Source organism: Trematomus bernacchii, unplaced genomic scaffold, assembly GCF_902827165.1.
Source record: "Trematomus bernacchii unplaced genomic scaffold, fTreBer1.1, whole genome shotgun sequence".
NCBI lineage: Eukaryota > Metazoa > Chordata > Actinopteri > Perciformes > Nototheniidae > Trematomus > Trematomus bernacchii.
The window spans coordinates 6,169,997-6,181,498 of record NW_022987582.1 but is presented as its reverse complement, the minus strand read 5'-3'; the positions used below and the strand labels follow the sequence as shown (position 1 = coordinate 6,181,498).

The 11,502-nt window shown below is 41.6% G+C and overlaps 1 protein-coding gene across 2 annotated transcripts; it reads left to right on the top strand.

The window, feature by feature from the left end:
• The first annotated feature begins 2,412 nt into the window (after positions 1–2,412).
• wdtc1 (WD and tetratricopeptide repeats 1) lies at positions 2,413–11,405 on the top strand. 2 transcript variants are annotated; one of them, XM_034127653.1, is made up of 16 exons: positions 2,413–2,490; positions 3,099–3,231; positions 3,379–3,462; positions 3,588–3,634; positions 3,825–3,936; positions 4,315–4,502; positions 4,588–4,770; positions 5,198–5,286; positions 5,439–5,554; positions 5,640–5,715; positions 5,820–5,916; positions 6,018–6,188; positions 6,280–6,515; positions 7,376–7,544; positions 9,268–9,460; positions 9,914–11,405. In XM_034127653.1, exons 2-16 carry the CDS (start codon positions 3,166–3,168, stop codon positions 10,109–10,111), a joined length of 2,025 nt encoding a protein of 674 aa, XP_033983544.1. In that variant the 5' UTR covers positions 2,413–2,490; positions 3,099–3,165; the 3' UTR covers positions 10,112–11,405. The 2 variants fall into 2 exon arrangements, with proteins under 2 accessions (XP_033983544.1, XP_033983543.1); XM_034127652.1 differs by having other exon boundaries at positions 2,433–2,592.
• Positions 11,406–11,502: the final 97 nt, after the last annotated feature.

The window sequence follows — 11,502 nt, the reverse complement described above, 5'->3', positions numbered from 1 at the left end:
TAGTGAAGACAACAAAAAAGGGCTGAAGCAGCTGTAACGAAGAAATAAGAGTCATGTTAGAGATATCTTGTTTGTGTTCAGCAGAAGTTTAATCTACCAATCTTGTTAACATGTATATCATACATTCATCAAGACAGTTGTTTATTAGGTCGTCAGTCTTATTACATTCATTTCTGCCTGATCTTATGGTTTATCTTATCATCTTTCCAAACTATTTATAATTCCCCATCAGTGAAACAACAACGCTTACACATTTTTACATTTTAAGCTTCCACTGAAAAGCAGGTAATGTAAGAGCTGACCTTTCACCTTTTGTGTTAGTTTGCTACGTTTTGTATGCATTTCTTCTCTCTCATTCTCTGTGACCAGCAATGCACATACAACTGACTGTCTCACGTTATGTTGCAAAAAAATAGATGTATAATTTGCTCTATTTATATTGTAAAATGTCAGCAGTTGTTTGTTAAAATAGCACTTAATTCTAAAAATGATACAATGTAACAAGTGTTATAATGCATTGATTGATGTGTGAGCATTCTGAATATACGAAGTAGGCAGGACTGGGTCTTTTTTCTTTTTATCTCTTATTAATATGAACAAATTCATCCACTGTGTAGTTTCTATGTGACAGGCTGTCCTCTCTGTCAGCCGGACACAACTTCACCTGGGGATCCTGCTTACAGCCACCCCTCCTCCAACACACACGAACACGCACATGACCAATGAGGGCACTCGATAAGTTTGTGCACAGATGGAAGGCTGACAGGCAGGTAGGCCATCCAGTTATTTTAGCCGGGCCGGCTAAAATGATTGGTCGTGCTTTTACAGTAGCCTACTACGGATTCCACAGATGAATTTCTTTAATGGATTTTTTGTCAAAGCACTTAAGATATTCATTGCTATCGGGATGTTAAGAGCATTCCATGGAATATAACAAAAAGTGTATCTCGAGCCGGTTTCTCAAACTTACCTACCCCACCTTTAAAGGTAGCCAGGGTAGGTAAAATAATAATAAATTATCATTACACCTGGGTAAAACAGAGTCCATTCTCTTCGGTTCGAAACATAATCTCAGCAAATCCGACGACTTCTCAGTTGCAGTGGGTGACATTATTGTCACAAGTAAGAAGGAAATTACATACCTAGGATCTATTCTTGAGGCAAACCTCTCCTGTGACAAAATGGCATCCAATGTAATAAAAAAAGTCAATCAAAGAACTAGATTCCTATACCGGATCTCCTCTCTGGTAAACAAAAACACCCTGAAAACTCTGGCAGGAGCACTCATTCAAGGGTACTATGACTATGCTTGCACGTCATGGTACCATAGCACCTCCAAGGCGCTAAAAATAAAACTTCAAACATCGCAAAATAAACTGGTCAGACTACTGCTTGACCTTTCATCTAGAACCCACCTCACCTCTGCCCACTTTGACAACCTAGGATGGCTTAGAGTAGATGACAGAGTACAGCTACTTGCAATGGGCCTGGTCTACAAGATCCACTACACCTCTATGGTACCCATGTACATGTCAAAATTCTTCCCAAAGGTCAAGGAATACCATGATCATAACACCAGAGGGAGCTCCACAAATCATGTAAAACCCAGATTTGGCACAAAAAAAGGGGAATACACGTTTCGCAATTATGCCACATCAAGGTGGAACGCTCTTCCCACAACTGTAAAGGAAAGTAAAACTATACTTACCTTCAAAACCTCTCTTAAAGAGCACCTTCGGGGGAAAGCATTGCAAAACTGGCCCCGGTAATGGTACAAATCTCAACCTGTCGTACAATGGACAGCTTCCCCCCCCCCATCTATGTATATACTCGCATTTTAGACTCTGTTACTAACTGTATATCTGTAGACTTGGTATGTCTTAAATGTCCGGTTAGGATGTATTAGAACGAAATCTAAAATGAAAATTGTAAATAAGCCATCTGTATGTAAAAAAACACCTGTATGTAAATTGTAAATAAGCCATCTGTATGTCAAATATGTCTTATATGTCTTAAATGATATGATGAATTGGAAATGGGGGACCCTGATGTAAACAAGACGAAAGTCTTTCTCTGGTCTGCATCCCCTTAACAATTGTATGTTTTGAGCTGTACTGTACTGTACCCAATATACAAGCTGTTAATAAACTTTTCAATCAATCAATCAATCAAAATGGAGAAACCAGCTCGAGTGCGCTAGAATTTGAAAGTATGCAGCCGAAGAAAATCTGCCCCTTCCTTCAGACTTCCGTACAGAGCCCCTTTTACTTAAGTATAATATCTGAGTTCTTCTTCCAGGACTGCATGAACACTGTCTCAAGTTAACCATAGGTGTACATGTAAAGATTACTTCGTCGTTAGAATGCTTTTATTCTGAAATACACACCGACCGGAAGCCATTATTCTGTTTAGGTTTTAGCTCGCAGACCAAAGTTGCGTGATCTGCGTGCTCACTGCTCAGTGCAGTGGGAGGAGGGTTGTCTTCACAAGGTATTAGCGACAATCCTGTCAACAAACTCACATAGAGTGTGATGAATCACGTTTACTGAATGGACATTTCTTGACAGAAGCATTTTTAGTTCAAGGAAAGCGGTGAGATTTATTTGGCAGTCGTTAATCTCAATTCCAACGTTTTTAATGTTATCGTACATGAAGTGTTTTGTTTAGCTAGCAAGGTAACGGATAAGCTAACAGCATCTACTTGGTGAATGTCAGGTCTTAAAGGCCCGTTGCATAGGTGGCTAACGATTCTTTCAAGAAAATAGCGCATTGACGTCAAATAATTGTGTTTTTCGAAACAGCCCGCCGATTATAACACTAACAGAGATGAAAAGCTTATGCTAGTTAGCTCATGAACTCGCCTTATTGGTGTTTATGACGGGAGCATCGCCCACTGTGTTGGGCACTGGGGTTAGCAAAGTCTGCAGATCAGCTAACGTAATATGACATACTTATGGCTAGCTGTTTATAAGACAACCCATAATGAGCGATGAATTCAAATTGCTGAGCACCTTTGCTCTAAAACTTGTAAACGTGGAATTCCTTTATAAAAAGTGTCTTTCTGTGTTATTATCTCACTATTTTCAACGTATTTACAGTGCATTCTGGAGGAAAACTGAGTAAATGTCATCAGTGCTTTGACATCTCCACTCCGGACCCCAATTGATGTTTTGTGGTATCAACATGACTGCTGTCAACATCACCAGAGACATCCTGCACAGGCAGATCAGAGTGAGTTAACAAACAGCATCCTGTGGAGCCACATCGACTGACAATTTGTCAGACACAACCCGGAATACTACCTCAACCAATAGCATTGTTCACATTTTGTATCGATCATTTTATGCACAAAAGTCTGATAAAGATGCATGTGTTCAGGACAAGAGAGCACCAGCCTTCCAGAGGTCCTATCATGTGACCGACCCTTTCATCAAAAGACTTGGGCTGGAGGCCGAGCTTCAGGTCAGAGACAGTGTGTTTGTTGGTGCATGTGTTGAGGGAAAGAGTTTTTAAACGAGCGCGTGAGAGTGAAAATATTCCTTAGTATTATCATATCTTCTTTTAATGTATGCTGTCTGTCTTAACAGGGTCACACTGGCTGTGTGAACTGCCTGGAATGGAATGAAAGTGGAGAGTAAGTCTATACAATTTCCCATTTTGCCTATTACAATAGCTTTTGACCTAATGCCTAACCCTTAGGTGTATAGTGAAGAGGACCCCTCTATGGCTCATCTTAACACTTCACAGATCATAAAAGGCATAAGTAGTTACGAGCCTCAACAAATATTGCTTGACTTGTATCGGTGATTGTTTTTTGTTTTCAGTTTACTGGCCTCGGGCTCGGATGATCAACATGCCATCGTCTGGGATCCATTCAAACACAAGAAGCTTACCACCATGCACACAGGTCATGCAGCAAATATTTTCTCTGTAAAGGTAAGAATGACTAATGTAAAGTGGGTGCATTGAATGTCAGGAGGGAAATTAGGCTACTGTTATACAGTTGTAGATTACTTTAGTTGCATTCACATACATACTGATAATCTAGTCGTAATGTGATGATGATAACTCTGTGATACAAGTTCAAACTCAAACTCAAAAAGTTGTTTGATTTAAAACAATGTAGTGTACAACACAAACTGTTTTATTGCTGCACAGAAAAATCGCCAGTGGCATACCACTGTAGCCTTATGACTGAAGTATCAGGATAAGTTAAAACACTGTACAGAAAATGTGTGGTTAATGGCAATATATGGATCGAAACATCATGTCAGTACATATCAATTAATTCTGCTGTTTTGTGTGTCCATACAGTTCCTCCCTCACTCCGGGGACAGGATCTTGATAACAGGCGCAGCCGACACAAAGGTCCATGTGCATGACCTGTCTGTGAAGGAGACCATCCATATGTTTTCTGATCACACCAACAGAGTCAAACGCATTGCCACAGCCCCCATGTGGCCCAACACCTTCTGGAGCGCTGCGGAGGATGGCATCATCAGGTTTACATTTAAATTGAAATTAAAACACACCCTACCTCTAATTTTGCTCCAGGTAATGTGTTTACATTCTTCTTCGTCTCCACAGGCAGTACGACTTGAGGGAGAACAGTAAGCGCTCAGAGGTGCTGATTGACCTCACGGAGTTCTGTGGTCAGCTGGTCGAGGCCAAGTGTCTCGCAGTCAACCCACGGGACAACAACTACATGGCAGTGGGCGCCAATGGGCCTTTTGTTCGCCTTTATGACATCAGGATGATTAACAACTACAGGTTGGTTTCGTTTCTGATGTTATTCTATGATAATAATTCAATAACAGTGTTACTTCTTAAGCCTATTAATATTATTGGTTATTCTGCCCTTTTATTTCTAGATTAATAGAATAACTGTTTTTAAGAAATGTCACAAAATAGGGAAAAATGTCCCAGATGATGTCTTGAAATGTTGGTTTTGTCAGTCCAGAACCAACAGAAATTCGGTTTAATGTGACGTAAAACCGAAAAGCAGGAACTCTCCTTATTTGACTGAAAACAGCATTTTCTGACATTTCTTATGAACAAGCTCTTCAGGTTTATCCACTTTCAAAATATGTTTGGATGATTTATCTGTCGATCAGCTCGTTATTACAGTGCATTCACCATTCAAGCTCTAAAATAAATATCCACAACTGTGTTTTAAAGAAGTTTTTTTTTTTAACAGGAAATCTATGAATCAGGGCACATCAGCAGCTGTGCACACATTCAGTGAGAAACCCATCCCAGACGGAGCTGGGCAGTATTACGTTGCAGGTGAATATAAGGATGAATTGTCTGGTATAAATAGTATTAAATGAGTACATTATTATTCAAAATATATAGTTTAGTCATCAGGAAATGTGCTGGTTAAATGTGTTTGTGGAGGAAGTGGTTAAATAACATAACATTCTGTTTAAATGCTTCAGGTCACTTGCCAGTGAAACTCCCAGACTACAACAATCGCCTGAGAGTCTTGGTGGCCACCTATGTCACCTTCAGTCCTGATGGCACTGAGCTACTGGTTAACATGGGTGGTGAACAGGTACTTTAAAAAAACAACCAAACAAGGAGTGGTTAATAATCTCTGGTTCAGTGTTTAAACATGTGCTTTTGCTTGGTCCTTCTAGGTGTATCTGTTTGACTTGACATTTAAACAGAGGCCATACACCTTCTTGATTCCAAAGAAGTGCCAGTCATCAACAGGTAGGACTGTGAAATATATATCAACAAAGGTGCCCCATAAAGGCAAATCGAGTACGATATCTCTAGTTGTCTTGATGGTTTCTGAAACTTTTGTTGTTTTCCAGGAGATGTACAGAATGGAAAGACAACCAATGGCGTCTCAAATGGAATTGTCTTGCCAACCAGCCATATTCGATTTTCCGGAAGCACGACGGGCTCTAGGTTTGTCTTCCCACCCTGCCATTGATTGTTTTTCTAACGAGATTGACTGTTTGGTCCTGCACGCACTTTACGTTATATTTCCTCTGCTCACTTTGTTTCAGTTCTACTGAGCTCCCTGCTTACTTGGAAAAGATAAAGCAACAAGCTAATGATGCGTTTGCACGGCAGCAGTGGACGCAGGCCATCCAGCTGTACAGTTTAGGCATTCATCAGGCCAGCTGCAACGCCATGCTGTACGGGAACCGGGCAGCAGCATACATGAAACGCAAGTGGTAAGCCTCACTTTATCACTGCACAATGGATGATGTTCTTTTACTGAACGATATTCAAATCTATAATCAAGTGTTTGTTTACATGTCACAGGGACGGAGACCATTATGATGCCCTCAAGGACTGCCTGAAGGCTCTGTCTCTGAACCCCACTCACCTAAAGGCTCATTTCAGGCTGGCACGCTGTCTGTTTGAGCTGAAGTACGTGTCTGAAGCTATGGAGTGTCTGGATGATTTCAAAGGGAAATTTCCAGATCAGGCCCACAGTAGTGCTTGTGATTCCTTGGATAAAGATATCAAGGCTGCTCTCTTCACCAAGACAGAAACAGGTAGGAAAGACAGAACTGATACTCTGCTGATTTCCAATAAATAACCCTCATTTAGTCAACCAAATCCTGTACCCAGTTTGATTTTGGAATTAACACTGCCTTTAGGTAATTCCCAATCGCCCTCTTACTTTCGACGTGCGCCCTCATACCAAAATGCAGATTCTCCGAGTAAAATGTTAAAGTCATGCCAGATAACAATATTTATATTCGTCTAAAACGTTTTAATTACTAATAATATATGAAAATCGTCTTGTTTGAGGTGCAATATATTTGTATTATTATATTCGGGATTATGGGAAACGGTATTTCGATCTCTGTCTGTACACACAAACTGAAAGATTGACAATAAAGTTGACTTTGACTGACTTGGCAGCTTTAAGACATGAAGAAACTATTATTTTCCGCTTTGCTCTAATGTATTATTTTTGCCGGAAAGTGGGCAGGGCCGTAATTTTGGCGTAAGCGCCCTCACACAATAGTTTTCTAGGAAAACCCCTGGACACTTTGACACTGGTGCTGCGGGAGGCGTGTGGCACAGTGGATAGAGCTTTGGTATGGGGATCAGATGGTCACAAGTTCAAACCCCACTGCAGTCAGCATGTCGTTGTGTCCCTGGACAAAACACTTCATGTACGATAACATTAAAAATGTTGGAATTGAGATTAACGACTGCCAAATAAATCTCACCGCTTTCCTTGAACTAAAAATGCTTCTGTCAAGAAATGTCCATTCAGTAAACGTGATTCATCACACTAATGTAATGCTGCTTGTGTGAATCTATGTGCAACAGACAGCCTTTGTTTGTAAGTGTATCTGAATGACTCCGTGTTAACAAGTATAACTTTTCTTACCCTCACCAGCTGAAGATAAGAAGGCCAACAGCTCCATTCGATTCCACTCATTCAGTCGGAAAGAGTCCATCCCTGAAGACGAGTTGGTGCTGAGAGAACGCAGCTTTGACTACAAGCACAGATACTGCGGCCACTGCAACACCACCACTGATATCAAAGAGGCCAACTTCTTTGGAAGGTCAGTAGATCTCCACCCAGTCTGCTGAGGTCCACTAGAGCAGGGGTTCCCAAAGTGGGGGTCGCGAGACCCCGAGGGGGGGTCGCGAGATGATTATAGAAAAGATTATATTTTATTTTAATTATTATTATTATTATTATTATTATTATCCAGTGTTTCCCACATAATTTGATTCTCTTTAAAGGGGACCTATCATGCAAAATGCACTTTTGTACGTCTTTTCTACATGAATATGTGTCCCCGGTGTTCCAGGGAACTCACCAAGTGTCAGAAAACACAACCCTCTCTATTTTCCTCCATACCCAAATCTCTAAAAAAGGGGCTGCAACGGATCTGATAAAAACTGATCCAGATTTGAACACTGTCCTGACGTCAGGACGGTGGCGCTACGGCTATTGGGCCAACTCCACCAATCAGGAGGAGACAGCCACGGCCATTGCCGTTCGAAAGCGCTGGAGACGCTGTAGTACATATGCCAGGCCAGTAGATGGTGCTGTTCTCACAGAATCTGCCCTTGCTTAAACAGAGCTAGAAATTGTCAAATTGAGCAAAATGAGGCATGGCTAAAATGCATGATCTGTTTGGTATTTAAAAAAAAAAAAATGTATGGTCCTACACTATATTATTCAAATATAGCATGATAGGTCCACAGATTGCTGTGAGGCGCTACCTAAACCCTTCTGTTCTTTGGATGACAGCTTGCGCCTCGACGCACTCCGTGAAGGTATTTCGTGTTCGGGATCATTTGTTTTTTATCTAACATTGCTTCGTGCAAGTGACAATTGTTGTCTTCTCTGTGAACGTTTTTTTCGCTGTTCTTTTGCCATTTTGAGATTTAAATTTCTAGCGGAAAGCTAACCAAGAAGTGTTTTAGCACACCACGTGACGCATCTGAACAAATCACGTTGTCAGAAATGTACACCAGACAATGAGATTTAGTTTTTTGGTTTAAGACCCCTTTGTACTTTCACGATTGGTTGCTGATACAAAGGAAATGACCATATTTGGATCCGATGAGATTGTGCAGGAGAGACGGAGCTTTCGAACGATACCTCTGATTACATGGTGCAAACAGCGGTCGCGGTACTTTATGTTACGTTAGAAAGCTAACTTTTGGTGAATTTAGGAGAAATCTACAGACGCAAATAGACAAACTATAGTAAAATAAACACCTGAATGTGTATTTTGTACATTTTCCTTCCAAAAGCCTGAAAGAAAACATGTTATGGAATCAAAATAGCACAAAATATCAAAATCGACCAGTGCATGAAAAACGATGTTTTTGCCTGCCGTGTCTCGCCTTAATGAGTGAGACACACCGAAGTTGAGGATCTGTGGGGTTTGTATGTCGATGTATGGGAAACACTGTTATTTGTATTACTATTATTAATAATAACGTGTGCATAGAAATGTTTCAGGGGCGGACTGCTCCTCCTCCCCCGTTGACAATTCACGTGGCGGGGGGTCGCCAGTCTCTGGCACAGTTATTTTGGGGGTCGCGGGCTGAAAGGTTTGGGAACCCCTGCACTAGAGGGCGGTCACAGCTCGAGATGGAGATCAGTAAATCTGCAGCGGAGAATCAGTAGAGCAAAAATCTACAATGAAAAGTAGCTTTCATTCAGAAATAAATGCTCTAGTACTGTATCTACTATGCAATGTTGTGATTGCTCTTAGTACGACATGGCACTGCAGGTGGGTCTGAGTGGTTTCCTTTTCTCTTCAGCAAAGGCCAGTACATTGTCAGCGGCTCAGACGACGGCTCCTTCTTTATCTGGGAAAAGGAGACGACTAACCTGGTGAGGATCCTGCAGGGGGATGAGTCCATAGTGAACTGCCTGCAGCCCCACCCCAGCTACTGCTTCCTGGCCACGAGCGGTATCGACCCTGTGGTTCGATTATGGAGCCCAAGAGCTGAGGTAAAACACAGAAATGAAGGCGTATTGATATATATTCCTACATTTGTTATTTTTCTTTATTTTTGTTTCATTACATAATTCCAAAATCATTGATTTTGAGCCAGAATTTGAAAATACATGGCAATTTCCTACAGGATATTTTGCTGTTGGAAGATTCAGTATAGCTATCCGCAGTAGTAGTAGTACAAGAAATAGGAACTACCACTCTCAGATAAACTGTGATTGGTCATTGTCCACAATCACGGTCTAGATTTTCTTTTGGCTCTGTATTCCTGAATTCAGAGCCAAATGGAGGTGTCACACTCTAGTTTTTCTCACAGGCAATTTGAACTACAATATTCTGTAAGGTTAATATGTACTGTTTGCCTAATGACACCAAACATACTGCCTATACAAGCTTTAACCCTTTATCACTCATTCTGTATCCCTTTCTCCTCCCCTTTCATAATACAGACAGAGACTGAGAACGGGCGGGTGGTGGAGGACATGGAGAGTGCTGCTCAGGCGAATCAGCGGCGCATGAACGCTGACCCGCTGGAGGTCATGCTGCTCAACATGGGCTATCGCATCACAGGCCTGCGTGGCGTCGGTCCGGATGGCTCCGATGATGAAGACAGCTCTGACGGACAAGTTCAGTGTCGGCCAAGCTAAACAAATCTCAGCCATTCTAGAGAATGGATGTAGGAAGCAAAGCGCTCTCCCAGCTCCTGTTTGAATCTTCCCCCCCAACCAATCTGACAGAAACATTAATTGAATGTCATGTCACATCTCTGCACTATGCATCGCCCTCCCCTTTCCAAAGAGAGGACTGGTGGAGACCACTTTGGGGAGAGGAATTTATGGAGGGTGGAGAAGACAAACATCTCGCCCCCTTCAAAGCACCAACCTCAGGGGGACACCTTTGAGGAGAGCACCTTCCACCACACTCCCCAGTTTGTCACGAAGACGAGGGAGTTCAGCACTTATCCCTCCTCAGGTTTATGTTGGAGAGACACTCAACACGCAGAAGGCCCTCAGACGACCTATTTTCAGGTCAGTGTGGCTGCACAGTCGCAGTGTCCTCCCGGAGGATCAGATCACAGACCAGAAGACGGTGCTTTGTTGCACCTCCTGTCTCCTGGAGTCCGAGTGCCCGCTCGTCTCAGAAAGGCTGCACACCCAACACGACTTGGTCATATTTTTTGTTGGAGTTGTGATCACAGGAAGCCAAGAATAAATTGTCTCTCTCCAAGTTGTATTGTTGCTCCCAAGAAATGTATTTAAAAGCTGTGTTACGTTTATAACTGTCAGAAAAGTGTTTTCTTCTGCCAAAGGTCGTCACTTCAATGGCCAAGGATTAATGTCTGTTGTCTTTGTTTCATTGAAACATCATGTTGGCATACTGTTCTCCTTTTTAGTTGAGATGTTTTACTACAATAGTTTGTTGACAAGATCAACAACATATCAACAGAAGAACATTTGTAAAAAAAAAGAAAAAACGTTCTAATGCAGTTTTTATGTTATAAATCAAGCCCCATTGATTGCTTATGTCATTTGGCATGAAATGTTAGTGTGAAACTTCTGTTGGGTATAAGAGGGGCACGGATGCTAATTTTTGCTATATGGTAACAGGGCGCTACATGTTTGGTGGCTATAGGGTTTCTGCCTACTAGCTGCGTGGCTCTAGCGCTAGTCCTCTGCTGCAGCCAGGTGTTCAGTCCTGCTTGCATGAGGCTTCTCTGACCATAGTTGTGAGCAAAAATGGACACTAAGCCATCCCAACTGTTGCTCAGAGAACAGCCCGTTGGGTCTTCTTTCCCCCTCAAAAGGGTAACTTTAAGGTCCTCAACATCATGCAACACTAAGCTTCCATGTGTTTTACTTTGCTCATTCATTTGAGATTTGAGGAATCTTATAATTATCTTTGTTGCAAACAAAGTCAACAATAAAAGTATTGAACACCTTGTCTGTATTCTCTTACTTTCATTCTTAAAACATTAATGATGAATTGTTTGTCCTTTTAGTGTCATAACAATTGCACATAAGATACAGGCAGTACTGAC

Excerpts from the sequence above, each read along its gene's own strand:
- wdtc1 (XM_034127653.1), top strand. The coding sequence starts at position 3,166 with ATGTTTTGTGGTATCAACATGACTGCTGTCAACATCACCAGAGACATC. Across the intron at positions 3,937-4,314 it reads CAAATATTTTCTCTGTAAAG|TTCCTCCCTCACTCCGGGGA; the intron begins GTAAGAATGACT and ends GTGTCCATACAG. Across the intron at positions 9,461-9,913 it reads TATGGAGCCCAAGAGCTGAG|ACAGAGACTGAGAACGGGCG; the intron begins GTAAAACACAGA and ends TTCATAATACAG.